The sequence below is a fragment of the Vombatus ursinus genome, unplaced genomic scaffold (assembly GCF_900497805.2).
Source record: "Vombatus ursinus unplaced genomic scaffold, bare-nosed wombat genome assembly UNPS02014818.1, whole genome shotgun sequence".
Lineage (NCBI taxonomy): Eukaryota > Metazoa > Chordata > Mammalia > Diprotodontia > Vombatidae > Vombatus > Vombatus ursinus.
The window spans coordinates 931,254-954,515 of record NW_020954596.1 but is presented as its reverse complement, the minus strand read 5'-3'; the positions used below and the strand labels follow the sequence as shown (position 1 = coordinate 954,515).

Genomic DNA, 23,262 nt, shown 5'->3' with positions numbered 1-23,262 from the left:
AGATATTATTAATTTTTTCCTCATAACAACCCTCGGAATTAGGTAGCACAGTGGATAGAGCTTTGGGCGTAATATTTGTTATTTTTGTTCAATATTTGTCAAGTGAATGGGTAAAAGAACACACCTAGTGTAAGGTCTTCTATTTCTGTACATCCCTCATTTTTGAAGAGGACCAACAATATCGTGGGTGATCTTTTGACTTGCATGTGAATTGGATTTAAGTGAGGCAGAGTTGCACAAAATCATCAGCCTCACTCTCTCCTCCTGAGTCACTGAAGTCCAGTGGCAGGACGAAAGCCAAGATGACTGGTGATGGCCCCGGGTACAGTGGAAAACCTTGGTATCTTCAATACCTGACCCAACTCTAAGTGCTCCACAGTGCCTGCTTCAGCTACCTTCATGACCATTGGAAAAATTGTTATCATCTGCCCATTCTGTTGAGGAATGTCTTCACATGCTCGGGGTAGACATCCCCCTAACTCACTGATAAGTTTGAAGCCCATTGATTACCCTCAACGTGGTTTAGCCCATCTGCCAAGATGGTTTACTGGGGTGTGGCCTCTGTCCATGGTACAGTTTCTTGGAGCCACAGGTGAGAATTGAGTGAAGGTGGACACCAAAGATGGATGAACATCCTTGAAAAGGGCTCAATAAGCCCTCACACCAGCGATGCTAGTCCTCCCTGAACACTCCATACACCCCATAGTCCTCTATATACCATAGCATTCAGCAGTTTTACTTTTTTTGTGATGATGATATAATAATGCTAATGAGCTCATTCTTTTGACAAATAGTAAGCCTATGGTCAATAATGAGAATGGAGGCAGAGAAAGGGAGATGATGGGCTCCTTTTTTTTAAAAGTCCAGATGGAGACAGGTGTTCAAATCCCATTTCTGTCCCAATCAGGCTCTGGGACCCAGCCTCTCAATCGTTCTAGGCAATGAAGACTATGAATTGTAGAGAAAGTATAGACTTGCATTATTAAAGAGAGTTACTTCATGCCAGTGAAATCACAGATATGGTCTCTAGCCCTAACTCTCAATCCTATTAGAGGAAGGGAACTTGAAGGCGAGATAGGATACTACATTTTGTAATTTGCATCACTCCCTACCTCCATCTGATTTTCCAGACGTCCCGGGAAACTGACTCCTGACAACCCCTTTGACAGATCAGAAGATATGACCTTGCCATTTGATGCAGATATCAAAAGATCTTGGGCAGAGGAGGAAAATGATCTCCTTGTAAAACAATGTCTGTTAAATCCTAGAGAGTCGCAACTCCAGATGTGGCTTAGACAGGTGTGAAATCACAGGTATAAATCATGATCAAAGTGTCAAAACAGGGAACAGATATATAACTCCTGCAGAGCTGCCCAGGGTCTTGACATCCAATTTCACCCTTTCTGATGTTGGTTTCTGCCTCGTATCATGATTACATTGAACCTTGACCATTATTGTCAGCTTAAATGCACCTTTGGACAGACTTGAGCCTGGCTTATTCTGTTTATACAACCATGTTAGTTGCCTGGATGCGACCAAATTCACTGAACTTTGAATATCCTTGTGAACAACACAGGGCCCTTGATGTAGATCTTCTATGCTCTCTGCCTCAAGACCCTGATCATCCAGATTAGTTTAAAGTTGGAAGAGAATGATTTTCCTCATAACCTATTTACTCTTAATTTAGACAGAATTATAACAGACTTTATCTGGTTTCTTACTTAACAGCAGAGCACTGCAGCAAATTAGAAGTATGGGTGAGGATTTATCTGAGGCAAAAACACTGAAATCAACAAAAAGTAAATGCTACTAAACTAATAATGAGGGAGGAAACACCAAAAGTCAGGCATAAGAACTAAAAAAAAGCACAGTCATCTGGATAATTTACCCAACTCATTCATCCTTAAGTTAATTCAATTCAGGAATCTTTCAATTGCCTATTGGGTCAGCTACAATTTTGATTCTTCAGAGATTGAAGTGTCCCACATTTGCAGTCATATAGTATCCCTGAAAAATTATTAGTGTTTAAAAAGTTGAGCTTTTGAAGCAGGGATCATCTTGGGATCACTGAAAGCACTACACATGTGAAGACTCATCCCTGAGCAAAGATTAAAATCAAGACCAAATTAGAATAAAAATGAGAAAACCCAGCATGCAAATGCAACAGTCCCAACCCAATCTATTTAATCAAACTCTTGTCTTTGAAAAATGGTAAATTGATGAAAATAATCATATTGATTCTGATCATCGCCATTTCTGAGTGAATTTGAACATGTAAAACACTCACCAAGATGAAGAGGAAAGTAATGGCTTCAACCAGTGGCCACTTGCTTAATCTCCCTGCCAAATAGAGAGACATTGTGGCTGAGGGCAATAAAAGTTCTAAACAGGGGGCAGCTAGGTGGTACAGAGGATAGAGCTTTGGCCTTGGAGTCAGGAGGACCTGAGTTCAAATCTGGCCTCAGACACTTGACACTCACTAGCTGTATGACTCTGGGCAAGTCACTTAACCCTGATTGCCTCACCAAAAAGCAAAAAAAAAAAAAAAATTGGGGGCAGCTAGGTGGTGCAGCGCATAGAACACCAGCCCTGGAGTCAGGAGGACCTGAGTTCATATCCGGCCTCAGACACATAACACTTACTAGCTGCGTGACCCTGGTCAAGTCACTTAACCCCAATGCCTAGCAAAAAAAAAAGAGTTCTAAACAGAACAGTTTAGAATAAAAGTACTTTCACAATACATTATAGAGGATGCTCAAAGAGAGTTTCCAGCAGTATCACTTCCTGAAAGAGGTAGCTTAAGGTAGTGGACAAAGAGTCAGCCTTAAAAACAGGAAGATTTAAGTTCAAGCCTTCCCTCTGGCACATAATGATTATGTGGTCATGGACAAGTCACAAGTGTTTTAGACAACCACTCTCTAAGACTATAAGTTCCAGAGGAGTGCTAACTTGTACTGGTAGAAGGAATTTCCTCACCCATGAAATCAGAGGTCTAGTATCTATCCCCTTTTGTCATTCAATTGTTTCAGCTGTTTCTGACTCTTCATGACCCATTTGGGGTTTTCTTGCAAAGATGCTGGAGTGGTTTGCCATTACCTTCTCCAGCTCATTTTACAGATGAGAAAACTGAGGCAAACAGGATTAAGTGACTTGTCCAGGATCACACAGCTAGTAGTATCTGAGACCAGATTTGAACTCAGGAAGAGGAGTTTTCCTGACTTTAGGCATGCTGTTCTATCCACTGTGCCACTTAATTGCCTCCATCTATACCCTAGCATCTAACAAAACAGTCAAAAGTAAACAAAGGGAAAATTTATCTACCAAACACTTGTACAAAGGCTATTATGGATCAAATTGGAAACAGGACAACAAGTAGGCATGAAATGTAACAGATTTGCAGTGTTTTTATGATGATCTGTTCTTATCATCCATGATGGTGTAAGAACCTACCACCTCAGGACCTAAGAGGTAACGTGACAAGAAGAAGTGGCCCTTAAGAAAATGGTCAGGATGGATGATCAAAACTTAGCAAACACAAAGAATAAATCCTTATGGAAGTCAACACAATTTTAAAGACATTCAGGGATTAATCATAAAGCTATCATCTAGAGATATGGATTCAAAGGGAATGGAAAAGACCACAGTTGGAATTATGACAACCAGCACATTATCACACACGGAAAACGTGTGTGAGAAGACCCAACAATTACTAACATCAACAATTACTAATTGCTAAGCCTATTTCCTTGGCTCTATAAAATCTTCATGAGAAGAGCTTGTGTATACATCAAAGATACCTTTGATCATAACATGAGAATATGTTTTGAGTATGAAAACTGATTAGGTTTGAAATATGTTTAATGTTTTTCACATCTATTTTAGTTTAGAAGCAGTTATAATATTGAAATCTTCAATCTGGTCATGGGAAGAATTCTTCCCTAGACTTTGTCCCACCCTCTATGCTTGCCCTTGATTGGTGAGGGCCTACCTTTGGTAGTTCAGTCAGCTCATTGACTGGCATTGCCCTAATAATGATAATCCATATGGGCAGATTAAATGGTAGCAACAAATGGATAAACTAGCATTTGGAAAAACACTAAAAACTCTGGGAAAACTGTAAAACTCAGCACTGGAGAAGCTTGCATAGCTCTTCAGCTTGTGATCAGTGGCCTGTACAATGCCTGCCCTTGAAGTCTGGATGCATCTCTAGAGACAGGTGAGGTAGAGCCCGGGATGGTTGTGAAGGAATTCTTCAGCTGAGGATCTTCTGAGACAGAGTGAGAGATCTGAACCATGGATGCAAGAGCATCCTTCCCATCTTAAAATACTCTCTGAGTGTAAAGAGTATCCTTCTAATACAACCTAGGCTGTAGACTCGTTTTACTGTGACCCATTTTTTTTTTTAGGCAATTGAGGTTAAGTGATTTGCCCAGGGTCACACAGCTAGTAAGTGTCAAGTGTTTGGTCTGAGGCTGGATTTGATCTCAGGTCCTCCTGACTTCAGGGCTGGTGCTCTATCCACTGTGCCACCTAGCTGCCCCACTGTGACTCACTTTTGCCCTTGATAGCTGCTCAATAACACCAGTGTCTCAAAGGCTACATGGTTGTTTTTGTCATGACACTTTGTAGTACTCATATGTTCAATCCTCAACACTACTGGGGCAGTGTCTTGATACTGCTGTAAGCCTATACATGTATCATTCTTTTAGGTTTCCTAATAAATGTTTTGGGGATTCAAAGGTGAGTCAGCTCATTACTTTCACTATCAGAAACCTAAATAAGAGTTAATGAAATGAAACAGGGAACAGGCAAGATTTTGCAGGCAATTTTCTATATCAGATCCCATCTTCACAGTTTAACAATTGACAGAGAGGGGTAGAGAATATAAATCCTGGTGGGTTTGTTATTTATTATAAAAACAAAGTTTAGCCAACAAGAATGAACCATTTGCCAACAAAGTGTCTGTCCTGTATATGTTAAGATCATGCAAAATTCTTCAAAACCATAGAAATTTGGAGCTGGAAGGCATCTGAGCAATAGTTTGGTATAACTCCTTGATTTTTACAGATGGGGAATATTAAGTGTCTTACTCAAGGTCGAATAGCTAATAAGCAAGTGACAGAGAAAGGACTTGAAATCATGTCCTCTGACATGCCCTCAAGTCTAATGCTCTTTTCAGTTATTAGCTGAGTGACCCTGGGCAAATCATTTAATCTCCTTGGGTCTCAGTTTCTTTGTAAAATTGTAAAAATGGGGATTGTGATAGCTCAGGGTTGTTCTTGGATTGCTTACCATCTCAGGGAGGGGAGAGGGGGAGAGGAATAGAATCTGGAACTCAAAACTTAAAAAAATGTTAAAAATGTTTTAACATGTAATTGGGGAAAAATAAAATATTAAAAAAAGAAAAAAAGAATGAAAGGACATAATGTGTGTAAAGAGTCTTGCAACCTTAAAGCACTCACTCAACCAATAAGCATTTATTAAGTGTCCCTCGGCTCTACAGATACAAATACAATGCCTGAAACAATCCGTACTTGCAAGGAGTTTATATATAAACATTGGTTGTTATTTCCACTGTGCTATGCTATCTCTTTGATAGATGCAGTCATAGAAATAACTTTGTCACCAATCCTCTGAGTCCCAACGACAAGTAAGACATAAAACATTAAAACATATGTTCCCCAAAGGTGTCTGACAATATTATGGGAGATGTCCTCTGCAAAATTCAAATGGAAGAGAGATTCCCCGGAGATAGTGAGCTCCTCCAGATGCTCCTGTTTGTGGATGGCATGGTGTTGTCTGCACTGAGGTCTGGAACATGATAAGGGCTTCTCACTGATTGCTATGTTACTCAAGAGATTGTAGTTGTATGTATCCAGTATTTATCTATGAATAAGGTATTGTGCCCAAGTAGAAAGCTCCTTGAGGCCAGTGACTGCACACTTTAATATCTATATGCCCAGTCCTGAGCACAGTGCCTGGAACGTACTTGAGAAGTGCTTATTGATTGGTTAGTGGATTTAGCCACCCACAAAGAGAAAGTCAAAGGATGAAGAATGCCTGCTGGCCAGACCATGACATGCAGCTGGGTGGGCAGCTCATGGAGTTAGCCCATTAGTATGTATATGTTGGACAGGAAAGCTGAATAGGCAGAGGGGAAAGGGCTGAAATATATTTAGCTCTCCCATTTGAGTCCCAAATTAAAAGCCAGACATCCTTTACTCTGGTTCTTCCTAGTTCCTTTTGTTGTGCTGCCTCCTGTACACACCCACAATGCATCTCTCCATTGGCCTCTAAGTAGTTATACTCCAATGTAATCCTTCAGAAGTATTCCATGACTTGCAACACCACCTAGGGAATATTAGTATTAAAAGGATAAACCTTTTTTTCTCCTTAGGGTGAATACTGAGCTTTGGAATTTTCCATGGGGATTCCAGACTGCCTTCCTCTTCATGTTTAATTTTGGTCCAAATTGTTGTCATGTTGTCATGGTTACTGCCCTAAGGATATATACTATTGAGAGAGCACTGTAGATTGTCCATCTAACTGGACACTATAGCCTGAGCAGAAGGCATTCTACACTGATTAAATTTTCCCTATGAGGGTGGTTAGAACAACCCCTATGGAGTAGTGATGGATCTCACCCAGGAGTCTCTGCAGTGTTCTGCAGCTTGATAAGACTGACTCCATGAGCTGCCCATCCAACTGCATGTCATAGTCTGGCCAGCAGGCATCCTTCATCTTCTGAGTTTCCCTTGGTGGGTGGATATGACTTGATAAGATAACCTGTAAAGGACCTCACAATCTACAGCAAATCCATCTTCAGTGTGGATTCTTTGCTGGATATCCTCCATGATGGTGGTGAATCCCTTTGGCAAACATACATCTTTTTGTTTTATGCTTTATCTGATGTTAACAAACTTAGGGTTAGCAAACCGGGTTATTTCAGTTGTTACAGCTTTCTAGGAATATTGTATAACTTTAGCATAGGCATAGGAGATAACTTGTTGGAAGAGAGCCTTTAAGGTAGCATTTTTCTACAGAATCAAATTTCTTTTTAGATAATCAATAATAACCACAGTGGGATTTTGTATTTGCTGTATGTGTTCAGTCAATTCTTTGATCACAAAGATGTGGTCTACTTTTTGTTTTTTTTTTAGAAATTAAGTTGTTTGGCATCTTTTTTTTTTTTTAAATTTGGTTAGGCAGTGGGGTTAAGTGACTTGCCCAGGGTCACACAACTAGTAAGTGTTACGTGTCTGAGGCCGGATTTGAACTCAGGTCCTCCTGAATCCAGGGCTGGTACTCTATCCACTGCTCCACCTAGCTGCCCTGATGTGGTCTACTTTGGAATGACTCTTGAGGAAGCTGGCCTAACCTCTACTAATACCTTTACTGAAGATGCCCTCAAATATATGGAGGTCATTCTCATAAATATTTCATATAGATGGGAAAAATAGGCTTATATGTTGGTAGTTCTTGGTGTCTTAGTTGCCTTTTTCAGCATTAGCATGATACAGCAGCTGGCCAAATCCAGAGGCCCATGGGAAGCCAGGGCCTTTTTCTGGTGGGGTTGAGAAAGAGCCTTTTTCCTCAGCAATTGTACTGTAGTTTTTTCCAGACAGGAATCAAGATTAGAAATGGTGGTTGCTTGTGACTGTCACCAGTTTCCAATCAGAATCAAGGCCCATTTAATAGATTTCTTTTCCAAATCAGATAAAACCTGAAAGACCTCAGAACCCAGAGAAGACCTTCTGGCCTTTGGCAGCCTGAGTATCAGGCCCTTTGTGACTTTTTCCCTCTGAGAGAATTCTAGCTCCCAGGAAGGTGCTTCAGTTGTGTAAGGGGCCTCAGGAGAGCCCAAGTTTCAGTCCCTCTGGCAGCCTCTCCTTTCTCTTTGTCCTCCCTTCTTTCTGAACCTTTCTCCAGCCCTTGATGACAGATAACCTTTCCTTCAGGACCCTGGCAAGGCAGTGGCTTATTTGGGTTTGCTTTAAAATCTTTGGGACTTCAAAATGAAACAAAATGAAATACAACTACTGCAGCTTGCTTAGTTTACAGAAAGATTGCAGGATGAAGTATTATTTTATATGATCACAAATTTTTAGAGTTGGAAGGGATCTCATTGGTCACACAGTGAGATCAATTACTCTGCATTTAGAGGACCCGGGATCAAATATTTACTCTGATGTTTGTCATTTGTGTGACCTTCAGCAAATAATGTGTTCTCTCTGTGCCTTGATTTCCTCATCTGGAAAATGACAGGGTTAGACTAGATGGCTTTTGAGGTCCCTTAAATTTCTAGATTTGTGATTTTCATCAAACCCATTTTGAAAATGAATCTGCCATAGCATGGTTATCCACTCGTCTAGCCTTTGCTTGGAGACTTCCAAGGAAAAGGAACTACTTACTATTCAGTAATGATCATAACATTCTCTGAGTTCTTTGAAGAGCATATGATACATAAATGTAAAAAATAATCATTAAAATTTGACTCAGTGTCCCCTTCTCCACCCCCCCCCCACCATATAGAGTCACTCATCTTTCTTTATTAGAGGAACAATCCAATTTTCACCTACTATGGACATTTCCGGGTCCTAGAACTGACGTATAAATTGTGCAAAGGACTCTCCTTAAAGAAACCTTTCCAGAAGCTTAGTGGATAAATTAGATTCTCAATTCAGAAACAAGAGGCATATACTAAGACCTAGCCCAAAGATAGCTATTTATCCATAGTACTTAGAGAAAATCTTGCAGTCATTTAATGTTATACCTTTTTAAAACACCTTAATATCCAGTATCTAATCTGATCCTTAGCAATCCTTTTGCAAGACAGAGTAGGCATTATTGTTGCCATTGAACATCGAAGAAACTGAGTCGCCAAGGATTTTAGAACTTCAGATCTGGAAAAAAACTTTGTAGGTCATCATGTGTTGCCTTCCATGGCCTTACCCCTGGGTGGGGTCCTGGGGTCTGGGGTGGAGCAGTTAGATATAGTCCATAGTTTGGGCTGGACCTTTTCCTGTGCTTCAATGGGCAGACAGGAGTAATAGTGTAATTTTTGCACAGGTGGAGTTTAGGTGCAGTGTTAAGCGGGGCAATTAGATGTAAAGGGTAGAGGGTAATGCCAGGGACTAAAGCTGGGTCAAAACCAGGAATTCTCAACAGGGTCCAAGAAGGGATGGAGTGTTCAGTTGCATTCTTAAAAAGTAATGCAAGTTTTAGCGATGAAATTTGAACCTGGACAAAATCTACGGAGGTGATCCGTTGCACTCAACTGTGCCTGCACGTACCAAATCACTTGCCCTCCTAACTCACTGAATCTTCTAGCTCTAAATACTTACACCAATGATTTTATGATGTCCAAGACCTCTTGAAACTTTAAATCTATGATAATTCAAGTCAATTCACATTCATTAAATGCCTACTATGTGCCAGGCACAATGCTACCTGACAATTTGTGTAATGGAATGCATGTATGAAGAACTAGGAGACCATAAATTCTATATTTATAAGGAATTTAAACCTGGCATTTTAAAAGTAAAGTGAATTCTGGGTAACCCCTTACGAAATTCATTCTCTCTGGTATTATAAGTCGTCTCATGGCTACTTATAGTAACTCAGTGAACCCTGTGCTGAGAATAGATGCCCTAAAGGAGGGCCCTGGAGAAGGAAGGAGTTGGAGAGGTGAGCTGGGAAAGAATAGGCACCGAACATTAAAAACCCAAAGGCTGTTTTACCAAAAAGCAGCCGCATCATTTCATGTTGCCTAAAATAGACTCCAAATTTGGCAGGGATTAGAGGGTGACGGTGTCAGAAAAGGCAAACCAATTCGTTTCAAGGGCATAAAGAACAAACAGGATTTTTCTTCTTCTGGAGGCATTAGTCATCTTTACCCACCATTTTTCTCACTACCTGTTATTATCAATCATTAGAATGAACTAAATACATTTCAGCACGTAAAGGGGGACAAAAGTACCAAATTACAAGTCAGGAAACCTAGTTTTTAGTCCCAGCTCTATCACTAAGCAGCTGTATGACCTTGGATGAGTAACTTCCCTTCCCTGGGCCTCACTGTCCTCATCTTTAAAATATATGGCAATCTGTTTAGTTATTCCTTAGCTGATGGGAATCTATTTTGTTTCCAATCTTTTTTTTTTCCTACTGCAAAAAGTGCTGCTATAAATATTGGGTAGATATGGAACTTTTCTTTTTCCTTCTACCTCCTTGGATTGTTTACCTAAAAGTGAGACCTCTGGGTCAAAAGGTATGGACATTTGAGTCTTTTCACTTTTATGGCATGCTCTCTGTTCCTGATATATGACACTCAAATGCCTGTCTCCTGGCCTTTACATTGGGTATTGCCCATAGTCAGGATGCACTGCCCCTCCCCCACTTCTGCCTTATGAAATCCTTCCCTTCCTCCAAGATATAATTTACGCACCACCTTCTACATGAAGCTTTTTCTGATCTCCCCATCTGCTACTGTCCTCTTTTCCAAACAAGTATTTAATTACTTTGTATTGACTGTCCTTATAGTTATTCTGTATGTGCGTATATACACATATGTAAGCACATATGCATACACATGCATGTGTGTATGCATATATACACATATAAATGAATATTTATGTGTGTGTATGCACACACACACACTTGTCATCTCTGCTGGAATGTAAGCTCCTTATGAACAGGAATTGTTTCCTTTTTTTGGTACTATCTCTTTAATAAGATACTTTAGAATTTTGCCAGGAATTAAAGCCAAGCTAACTGGGCTATAGTTTGCAGATTCCATTCTTTTCTTTTGAAAATTGGGAGATTTCCCCCCCCCCTCCTGTTCTAGCTGCATGATCCTAGACAAGTCATTTAATATCCATTTGCCTCAGTTTTCTCATCTGTAAAATGGGGATAATAATAGCACTTACTTCTCAGGGTTATTGTGAGAATTGAGACAGATAATAGTTGTAAAGCACTTAATACAGTGCCTGGTCCATAGTAAGCTCTATATAAATGTTAGCTATCGTGACTGTTATTATTATTTGGTCTGCCTCTATAATCTTCATGATTTTTGAAAGGTCACTGGCAATTGTTCAGCAAAAACACCCACCATCTCTTTCAGAAGCCTGAGATGCCATTGGTTTGGGCTTGGTGACTTGAATTCAAGGGAAGCTGGATACCTCCTTATTAACTCCTTCCTTACATTAGGTTTTAACTTCTTATTATCCACTGTTGCTCTATCATTTCCAGTCCAAATATCATTCCAAAATGCCAAAAATGGCAAAGAGAACAGAAGCATAATGAAAACTGAGTGGAACTGTATGCTCTCTATGGTTTGTTAGACAAACATCTCTTATTACTCCCCAATAGTTTCTGATCTGATAGAATACGAGCTCCTTGAGGATGTGGGCTATTTCATTTTTGTCTTTGGAATGGTTGGACTAGACAATCCTTACAGCTGCTTCCAGATTTAGATCCATGATCCTATGACCTACAGGGGGAAGCCTAGCACAGTGCCTGGCATGTAGTAGGTACTTAACAAATGTTGGTTGGTTGATTGATTGCTCTAATCAGGCCACTTTCTTCAGTTCCTCAAAGACAGTATGCTAATTCCTATCATCTAGGATTTTTAAAAATTTGTATCCTTTGCCTGGAATGTCATTCCCTTTCCCTACTCCTCTCCTTCCCTGAAATCTAACCATTCTTTAAGGCTCGGTTTTTCCATGGAGTCTATCCTTGCTATTCCTGACCAAAGAGATCTCCTCCTTCTTGGAATTCAATCATAATTAGTATCACATGGTTTGGCACTTAATTGTCCTTCTAATTGTTTTACATGCATTAACTTTGTCTTTTTAACCAATTATTAACTTCTTTAGGTCAACAACCATATGTAGAAAAAGAGAGCAAAGAGGCAATCTATGGTTTGGAGCAGCTAGTAAGCAAAGATAATTAATTTAGCTCATTTGTTTTAGTCTTGATATAATGAAAGGCTTAAGACAGTTCCCTAAGTGGAAAAGAGATGACTTGGGGGCTGACTGCTTCCTCCTGTAGGTTACAGGATCATGGATCTAAAGCCACTTTAGGGATTGTCTAGTCCAATTATTCCAAAGATGAGGTAACTGAGGTCCAGTGAGGCTAAATAACTTTCCCAAAGTCATACAGTCAATGTCAGAGGTGGGATTTGAACCCAGGTACACTGAATCCAGAGCTAGTGAGCCTTTTGCTATTTTGCAACCTGAATGATCACTTGCGCATAATGCCAGAGGCGATTCTTTATGAAGGTGAACTAGATGACTTCTTAGCTCCTTTCCAATGCTAAAATCTGGTCAGTCTGATTCTGAATTTGTCCTTTTAAATAGAGATAAGCAGCTAAACATCAAGGCTTTCAGACTAGAAAGAATCTGGCTAAAAAAAGATACTTCTCCTTTATATTCCATTGGGCCTTTGAGTGGTGAGAGCTAGTAAAAAATAGGGTAAAAAGGATCACCTATAAAATATAGCCATGCTATACTCTTCATCAGCCTTCACATAGTTATGGGGCCTTTTAAATCTTGATAGGTAAGCGCCATTTAGCCAATCCTTCATTTTTTCACCCATCACCGGCCTAGCCAACTCTTCATTTTTCAGCAGTTGCTGTGCTTGGTTTTGGCTCCAAAAACATCATGCCCCTGTGCTGAATACCCTCTGGAGCACCTCCCCCCCATTCCTTTTGTATATTGTAGTCCCCCATCAGATCGTAAACTCCTTGAGACCAGGAACTTTCTTTTTCTTATTTATATCATCAGTGTTTAAGTGCTTTGCACATTTTGGTGCTTAATAAATGTTTGTTTATTGACTACTGACTACTGACTTCAAAATGAGGGCATCTGGATTCACTCTTGCTAAAATGAGGTTGTGGACTGGCGTTTCCTATTTTGTCCTAAACCCCAGTATACCTATATGTAGGACTTGACTTGTATCTGAGAGCACTTCTGGCTATTCCCAATTCTCACTTTTGTTTCCTTCTCCCTAAAACAAAGAAAGCTAACTGTTGATTCCTAAATTATCTTAGACTTTCTCCTTTATATTTGTGAATACTAGTCATCGATAGGAGCAGAAAAACACTAGGGATAAGAAACATGAGGCAGCTGCTCTCTAGGGGGATTAGGGGAAGACGTCCCACAACCACTGTCAGAAACAGCACAGATATCATGCAAACTTTGTGTCATATACTCTTGTGGACCAGGAGCCCCTTAGCCATTATCAAAGCAGCAAAGCGTACAATACAGGTGAGGCCCCAGGCAGGCATGAAAGCTTAGAACACTGGCATTCCCTATTCCATTTTGAACTGGAGGTTGGCTCCATCTTTGAGTTCTTCTACTGTTTTCAGGGGTAGGGAACCTGCGGCCTCAAGGCCACATGTGGCCTCTAGTTCCTCAAGTGCTGCCCTTTGACTCAAATCAAACTTCAGAGAAAAAAATTCCCTTAATAAAAGGATTTGTTCTGTAAAACTTGGACTCAGTCAAAAGGCCGCGCCTAAAGACCTAGAAGGTTACATGTGGCCTCAAGGCTGTGGTTTAAATTCTGCCCACTGAGCCATCTGCTTCCTATAGTCTCAACATGCAATTCCAGTCCTCTTCCTATGATACTGAATTACTGATCTTCAGTATTATTGCTACGTTAGATGTAAGCTACATATCAATCAACCCTGTTTTGATCAGCCCTGCTCTTGTAGGCTCACCTAAAATAGCCAGATGGGCTCCCATCTGCTAGCCCATTCTAATGTGTCTTTTGGAAATCCTGCCACATCTTTAAACATATCTGCCTCTCAATTTTTCATCCATTATTCCCTCCTCCTCTTTGTTTTAACTAAAGTTTGGCTTTGTACCAAAGACACCACATTTCTTGTAATCATCTCCATTGGAGATTTCCATTTCCCCCAATTCTTAGGTCCCAGGAGTCTGTATACCTCTTTTTACCCTAGTGCTACTTCATGAACATTCTTTTATCTATATCCCTCAATAGTTTTTACTCCTTTGAAGATCACGTGAATGTCTCTTCTCCACATTATACCACCTTCTTCTCCTTATATTTTTTAGAATCATTTATTAATCTCCAGGTCACTCTCCCAAACATTCTCCATAATTATAACACCTGGTTCATGGTCTTCCTCTCCACCTCATCTCCTAATCATCAAAGTTCAGGTATTTCCTACTGATGATAAGACATTCCTACATGTGTTGTATCCTCATATTAGATTGTAAGCTTTTTGAAGGAAGAGATTACCTCATTTTAAACTTTTTATCGAGTACATAGCACAGTACCTGGCTCATAGCACATCCTTAATAAATTCATTTTATTCACTGATTGATTGACTGGTCTTACCAAGGTGTAAAGGTTTCAAGAATAGATCAGGAAACAAAACTGTATGTCAGTCATCTGAGGACTAATTTAATTAAGTTCAGAAACAATGCTATTTTGAGTACTTGTACTTTTCTCCTCCCTCCTCATTCCCCCAACTCTATCTTTGGTTCTTGGATTCCCAAGTGTCCCTTAAAGCCCAACTTAAATGCTACCTCCTTCTTTTTCCCCTTTGGGCTCTAAACAGTCCTTTTCTTGCATCTCTCTAATACATAATGTGTTAATACTTCCACTGTCACTGCTCCTGTTGCTGCTGCTGCTACCACCACCACCACCACTGCCACCACCACGGCTGTTGCCACTACCACCACCACCATTGCTGCCACCACCATCACCACCATTGCCACCACCATGACTGTTGCCACCACCACCACCACTGCTTCCACCACTATGGTTGCTGCCACCATCACCACCACCACTGCCACCATCATGGCTACTGCTGCCACTACCTACTATAGTTATCTGTGTATGTGTAATATTCCTTCTTAGACTGTGAACTCCATGAGGGTAATTATGACCATGTTTTACTTACACTTTATTTGATTATTTAATAAATGTTCCTTTAAACTAAATTGAATTTCTGGCTAACCCACCCTGCGTCCCCCTTAACTCCATCTCAGAACTCCTCTGTCCAATATCGGTTTGAGAATCAATATGGCAAAATGGGTTGAGTGACTTCATTGAGATGAAGTCAGGAAGACTTAGGTTTAAACTTCAGACATTTACATGTTTTATAACCATGGGCAACTCATTTAACCTCTCTGAAGTAAAAAAGGGGTAAATTATAGCGACGGTGCCTCTCTCATGGATTTGTTGTGGGCACAAATGAGATACTGGATATAAACCATTCTGCAAACCTTAAGAGGGAGCCACTGGAATTTATTTAATATGGGTGTCGAGATCTGCCTCGTATACTAGTTGTGTGATATGCTTCAATTTGGGCTTTAGGAAAAACACTTTGGTAGCTATGTGGAATTGGGATTGAAGTGGAGAAATACTTGAGGTAGGGAGACCAACTAGGAGGCTATGATAGTAGTCCAGGTGAGAGGTAATAAGTATTTAAACTAGGGCTAAACTAGGTGGCTTTGTGAGAGGGGAGAAAGGAGTATATATTAGAGATGTTGTAGTGGGAGAAATGACAGATTGGCCAAACCTGGGACATGAAGAGGCTGCTGAGTAGCTGGATTATCGAGATAACTGGAGGGTAGTAGCTCAGCAGAAAGACTAGAGTTGGATGTACAGAACTAGAAATCACTAGAAGAGAGATGGCGATTGAATCCAGAAGAACTAATGAGATCACCAAATGAGATAATGTGGATAAAAAAAAGTACCCAGGACAGAGCCTCAGTCAAGGAGACAGAGAAAGAGTGGTAAGAAAGATAGGAGCACCAGAACACACACATATACATAAATACACACATATGTACATAAAACAAATATAGATACACATACATATGTGAGTCATTGTTATTATTTTCTGTAGCTGTTAACTGGTACTTGACCCTGCTCTTTGGTGATGAATTGCAATTATGTGTTCACCGTTTCCATAATGGTCTTGGTGTCCCTTGAGAAGAGGGGAGAGGAAAGAAGGAGGTCACTTGTGGTTACTCTTTACCAGTCCTTGAATCTTAGCTAGCCTTAAGTGTCTGCTAGTAGTCCTCTTCTATGCCCCAGGTTAATCCTTTCTAAACTTTTGGTATTTGGAAACAAAACCATTTATACAGAACCTCTTCTCTGTTTGCCTAGCCACATCTTGAAGCTGCTTTTCGTAAATAAATTCCCCTAGCACCAATGATATCTTTATAAAGATTGCTTTTCTTGTAGCTTTAGTTTCTTAAGGTCCAGCTCTTCATTATTTTTACCAGCTAAGGGTTTAACTACTCCCACCCATGTGCCTAAGGGTGTAAATCTGACTGTGGCTGCTGACTGACTCTATGAGAACAGCCTCAGGGATTTCATGCTCCTGGAACAGACAGCCCATGTGAGGGTCTCCCATAGTTTAATGGAGTGCCAGGATCCATTTAGCAAAAATGACAGCTACAGAACACTGGGAGGAGGAAAGCAAAAGCCTAACTCTCTACCTGCAAAGGTGGTAGTAGGGAGTATGGATCAGACAGGGGAGGACAGGTTATCTTAGATATTATCCCTATATCCCCAATAACTGCTAATAACTCATTTATTGAATAGATTTCAAGTTTCCGCCTCAGGAAAAATCAAAGGAAGATTCAGAAATAATGTCCATGTAGAACTCAACATCCTTGAGGGTAGGAGGAACCACTTCATTTTTGTCTCTCTATCCCAAATAAGTACCACAGAGCCTGTCCCCTTTTTTTGGGACAGGAGCTTGTACTTGTGATTTCATCTGTCTAAGGAACTTCCGTTGTAAAAACTTTATGCCCTAATACAGATACTTGACACATAATAGTTACTTAGTAAATGCTTGTTGAATCAAATGTGACCACGTATGGGTGAGTCTAGAGCTCTGTCACCAGTCCAGTTTCTCGCTCCCCTCCTCCTGATAATTCAACAAACATTTATTAAGCAAATTCTATGCGGAAGATGAAATAACCAAGAACTAGACTCTGAGCAAGGAACACTTGGGTTCAAGGCCCACCTCTGACACATACTTGTTTTGTGTCGACACAAAACAAAACACAACAAAAAAACAATTGCTAGGTAGTAGATAGTGATAGCTTAAACTTTTACAGAGCACTGTAGAACACTTGACCTAAGAGACACATCATGGGAGAAAGAGACTGTTGCATATGAGCAACGATGGCTTTTGCATGAACAGCCATCCAGCTTCTGCAATGACCAAGAAGTCCTTCCCCAACCCCCAAGTGAAGAAATTTTGAACTCACATTGGTGACATATTCAATATCCTTCCAAAGGATACACTCTCGAGGGAAGTCTGCCAAATCTAAGAAATGATCCACAACCACTTGGCCAATTAAATCATGGCGGGAGAACCGGTCGAAATCATAGACAGAGAAGTGAAGCTTCCTCATGGCAAGGTCATTGTAGGGAACTGGGAATAAAAAAACCTCATCAAAGACTGGGTTTAGTGTCTTTCTGTGAACTTTAGTCTGGTGTTTAGTTTTTCGATCCGGGAGCAAGTAAATCTTAACATAAGGGTCTGACGTTCCAGAAAAGTCTTTTGCTGGCAGGTTGACGGCTTTATGGATCTTCACGATCAGCTGCTCTAAGTCACAGTCGTATTTCACAATGAAGTTCAGTTTCCCACAGGCCTTGCTGTTGCTCTTTCTGCCGTCATCAGTGTCCACCGACCTCTGCTTGTATAATTCAGGTTTAATGCGTCCAATCCCTGTCAACTGTTCCTGCTTCTGAAGCTGCTGGACATTGAAGTCTGGGTTGGAGAGGTTGAGTTGCCTTCGGATTGAATTGTGCCTTAAGTGAAAAGCAAGAGAGAACAAAATTATGACCTGGTTAGGGAAAGTCTCTTTGCAAACAAACCTCTAGGTGTTGGTCCCTTGCCGTAGCACATTCTGCCAAGGGCTGGGAGCAGCTGGATTTTCTTGACCTAAACCTACCGAGGACAAATATATTCTGTGATATGAGAAAGCCATTTCTAGGACATGGGGAGCGGGGGAGGGGAGAATCAACAGCATAACATATTAGAGCTTTTAAAGAGTCAACACTTACCCCTAAATAACCCTAATTTCTTGTGCCTCTAGTCCTAACTCTGTGGAAAAATTTATTTCTAATTTGGGACTATGGCAAAATATATGAATTAGATGTTGTAGAGACTGGCTCAATCCCCTCACCCTCATATTATTGCTTCTTGTTTAATTGAATTGCACAGGTGACTCAGAGAGGGACAGTGAAATGTATAAAGTCACAGAGCAAGCCAAAGGGGAAAAAATACTAATTTTATGCTCTGCATTTTAGGCACAAATCTGCCAGAAACAATTTTACTTATTATAATTCTAATATTCATGCATTTCTGGGAGAGAGGGAGAGAGAGAGAGAGACAGAGAGAGAGAGAGAGAGACAGACAGACAGAGAGAGAGAGAGATCCATAGTGGCAACCCTGTTCTCCATACCATCTTTCTCCAATACTTCAGACATATCTCTATCCCAAGATAATTTGAGGTAACATTTTTTAGAAATCTCGAACAAGGAAAATGTTAAAATACAGTTTGGTATTAATATTCTAGAACAATAGAAATCACTCATTTCCTTCCTTGACTACTCCCTTCAGAGATTACTAGGGTCTCCTTATCAATCTCTCAGTCCTTTCTTAATGGAAAAGAATGAATTCCACCAAATGGCTTCTGGAAATGGGGAAGGAGGAAGGTGCTTTTAGATATGTCAATAGCCTAGTCACTTCAAGGGGGGAGTAAGACAATGATCTTAAGAAGACAAGGAAGAGGGGTAGCTAGGTAGTGCAGTGGATGTGGTGGCCCTGGGGTCTAGAGGACCTGAGTTCAAGTCTGGCCTCATGACAATGGGCAAGTCACTTAATCCAGATTACTTCAAAAAACAAAAAATAAGACAAAGGTCTACTCTTACTATCCCATTTTCCAAAGGGAACAAACTTAGAATGGTTTTTTAGAAATATTTATTTAGGATTGGAAATTAATATTTCTAGAGAAACTAAAAAGGAGGTTTACGTATTATGCTTCCACCCAGAGTGAGGATTAGCACTTAAGTCCCTGACTTCTGGCTAGGTCCACCTCTGAGTATACTGCATAGCTGCTAAGATCAGCCTAGGGCTCATTCTACCTGCCTGAAGTTTGTCCCATGTAAGGCATCTGCTCATACTGAATCATAGGAAATATGCTTTAAGTACTATGGTTGAGAAAGTGAATTGTTACTGACCTACTTCAGGTCAGTGCCTCAGAAACTCAGCCTAAGAGCTTTCATTTCCTTTCTGAGATAAACAGAAAGGACATTAGCCAGGAAGGTGAGCTATTGGAATGCATGGAGGGATTTAGGTAGACAGAATGTTTAATGATATTTACAAATTAAATATTTGCTAATGAAGTCTATTCTTTGGCTTCTTAGCTTGTTGTTCTGATTTTGATATTTTCCTGCAATTTCCAGTCCAGGCTGCTTCATATCCCATGGTTCTCCTCTCTTACCAAGAAGTCATAAGTGAGACTTAGGCAGCAAAAAGGCTTTATTCTCATATTCCCCTCAGGGAAAACAAAATGCCTCTTTTTTTTTTTTTTTTTTAGCTCTGAGAGCCTTGTATAGGTTGCTAAAAAAAAAAGTCACCTTATAGCTCTAAAAATGAGCATAATGAAACAGAGCACTAGAAAAATAACTGAAGTTCGTGTGAAATTTATCACAGAAGATAAAATATTGGAATTCTAAATGCAACAGGGCTTGCTTTGTGTATGCCCAAATCAGCTAACATGGAGGCTCCATAGTAGGATATGACAGAGACCTTCTTCTGGGAGAAGATACTGCCTTTTTCCATTGGCAAAGCAACCAGAACAGGGTGATCTTTAAGCTACCAGACTGGGACAGTCTCACTCTTTCTGGTGGCATGCAAGGGGTTGAAGGTCCAGTTTACCCACGGCACAGGCATCATTAATTAAGTAGGGTAGATGGTGGAATCTCCTTTTAGGCTCCGTGAAGTGGGCTTGGAGTTTGGTCTGTTTTGTTTGCCTTTTTCAGTATTAAGAACAGGCAGAGGAGTCCTAGGCACTTTGGCTTTTCAGGGTTTCCATGCTCGTTTGCTTAGATTCCTGCATCCACGGTTGCCATGGCTTCAGTCTGCCAGAGACTCTATTGTCTGGCCTCAAAAAATGAAAAGGACAAACAAAACCAAACACAACCCCAAGTCTGTTTCTTGAGGACAAAGAATCTAAAGGAGAGGAGGGGAACTTAGCATACTCAGCTAGCTGAGGTCATGATGTCCCTGCTTTGGGTGAACAGGATCTCCAACCCCTCACCTTACACCCCATCCCCAACCTGCCATGACACCAGAAAAAGAGTGAGAGAGTCTGACAGTTTTTAGAATGCAGCATGTTCTAGCTGCAGACCGTGGAAAGAGGGCATCCCGCCTATGTAGAAGGGGAACACAGAATGTCTTTTTCCAGCAACAGGTCTTTGGCATCTGCTACAAGGTGCCTCCATGTTTGGTGATCTAGACATGCACAAAACAAAGCCCCATTACATATGAAAAACTTCAAAAGTCACTCAAAACTAGGGCAAAATATACCCTGGTACTCAGTAATGTCCATATGAAAGCAAATGTGGGTAGAATGAAGAAAACTATGTTGGAAAACACAGCTGGGAACAAGAAGTGAAGAAAGCCAGGGGTATATAAGATACTCAGAGCCCTCAAGCCTCTACATCTTGAGTTCTGGATGATGCTGGATGTGGCAAGCATGGAAGAGCATCACCAAATGTGAAACTGACCATATCTTAACAGAAAGGAAAATAATTTTTATTTCTTTGTGCATTGTTTCAGAATCAACTGGCTTTGAACAGGCATATCATTGACTGGTTAGAGCAAAGGTAAAAAATCAATAACAAATCAAATGAAACAAAACAAAATAAAATAACAAAAATCAATAATAGAAATCAATAACAAAAGAAAGGAGAAAAAATTGAGAAGACGTACACATGTGTGATTACAGCAGAACCAACTGAACTTGTTTAATCTGCTGCTAACTCAAAAAAGGGGAAGGGAATGAATGAAGCCAAGATGTTGACTCTATCATAATTTCTTAGAAAAGTTGACCTGATGTGCAGTTGTCACAAGAAGGATGTGGGGCTTGGAAACTACCACACTTGCAAAGCCTCCACCTCTTTGTCAGGCATAGAGATGTCGTGGTCAAGGATAAAACTGTTTTAGAATATGATCTCATTTTGCAAAACATTATAGAGGATGATGATGAAAGATTACAAGCAGTTTCATCTCAGAAAATAACTTAAAGAAGAGGAGCGAAAATGAATCTACAGAGAGCATGGTATGAGATCTTGCTGTCATGGGGAAAACCTCCATAGCTCAAAGTTTAGGGTACAAGTAAATGAAAAGCTCTCTTGTTATAAGTGATGGGAGGGAGAGGCCAGTTGACCCACACAGTTTCCTCTATAAGTCAAGAGGGTCTGATTCCAAGCCCCTTCTAACCATTATACATAGAATAAAAAAAGAAGGAAAATCAAGGGAAATTATGCTTTATTACAAATTGTTACTAAGTGCGAAGTACACCAATGTTCCATACAAAAAGGAATAAAGAGAGAATATGTAGTTCTCAGATAAGATTCTATGACATCTTATAACTTTTACTGTCAGTGATAAGGATACTGTTTTCATATTATGAAAATCTTTGTTAAGAATACTAGTACAGATCATGTATAGTCTATATCAGATTTCATGCTGTCTTGGGGAGGCGGAAAATTTAGAACCCAAAATCTTATAAAAATGAATGTCAAAAACTAAAAATAAATCAGTAAATTAATTAATTAATTATTTGTTTTAAGAAAAGAATGATAATACAGAGATAAATCCAAATTCAAGGAAGTGGATATGGATACTCATTTACACTGAAATGGTGGCTAATTTAATGATGTCAGCCTCTCTGTGTGTTTCTGTTTCTTTCACACACACACACACACACACACACACACACACACACACACTAACCATAAAGAAGTGCAATAAATAGATAAAAAAGGAATAGATCTGTTGACATTTCTGTAGTGACCTAAATAGTGACACTTCCACATTTTAATTCCATCACCTCAGGAGCTGATATAGTATTTGAGGAACTGGTAATGAATGGTATTTAAGAAGGGAGGGAAGCCTGACCAAACAAAATGCGGAGAAAATGTCTACTGCAAGTGACAGTTTTAAAGCTACCAGAGAGTTAATTTTCAAGATATTCCAAAGAGGGAGAAAGTCTCAAAGGACAAAAGATCACAGCAGGTACTTCAAAAACAATATTGCCACTAACAATAATAACAACAACAAAAAGACATTTAAAAATATCAACAGCCCCTGACCTGTATGCCTACATTTTCTTCTCCATAAAATCATTATTAAGAATGATCTATGATTAAGAGTATCCAAAATGACAATATGAGTAAGGGACATGTGGGTTTTCCCACATAATTTGATACAGAATATTACATTTTTGGGTCATGCAATTAATTGAGAGGAGTAATGAGTGTAATAAGATCCTGCTGTGTTTATTGTTTGTTAATTATGCAAAATATATTTGAACCAGCAGAATAAAATGTTTATTAAATAAAATTATTAATTATATAATTTTTATTAAACAAAATTGTGTATTAATTATACAAATATATACAAATATATTTGAACCAGTAGAACAAAATGTAGCCTTAGGAGGACATTTCCTCAAACAAGGTATCTTTCATGGATCTGTTTAAGAGTATAGACTATTCTGTGACAGGTAGGATCATGGAAGGAAATGTGGCACAGTGGAAAGAACACTGAACTTGGAGTTACAAGAACCTGAGTTTGAAACCTGGCTCTGTCACCTGCTCCCTTGAGTAAATTACTTAACTTCTCTGGGCCTCAGTTTCATCATCTGTAAAATGAGGAGTCTGGACTAAGTTAAATGGCCTATAAGACTTTTCCAGCTTTAATTCTATGATCCTATGAAATAACTTTGATCAACTATCCACTGAATATGAAGGGCAGTATTAAACAGGAAGATGTGTTAAAAAAATAAAAAAAGATGTCTGCCAGGGTCATAGAAAATGTTTTACGTAAAGCCCCAAAGGAAAATGGATCCTCTAGCTATTGATAGGTTTCATAAATATTCCTGTTCATGCACAGATAGATACATAAACACATAGATCAATATCTATGGTCCTATGGATGATAATAGGTTGATTCCATCAAACTTCAGATCACCA

General features: G+C 39.8%; 1 protein-coding gene across 1 annotated transcript in view; it reads right to left on the bottom strand.

The window, feature by feature from the left end:
- Nucleotides 1-23,262, bottom strand: part of LOC114023732 (synaptotagmin-9) — a 208,163-nt gene that overhangs the window by 129,800 nt on the left and 55,101 nt on the right. The window contains exon 3 of the mRNA XM_027836542.1: nucleotides 17,259-17,805. Within this exon, the coding sequence (XP_027692343.1) occupies nucleotides 17,259-17,805 (547 nt within the window). The remainder of the gene's footprint in view (nucleotides 1-17,258; nucleotides 17,806-23,262) is intronic.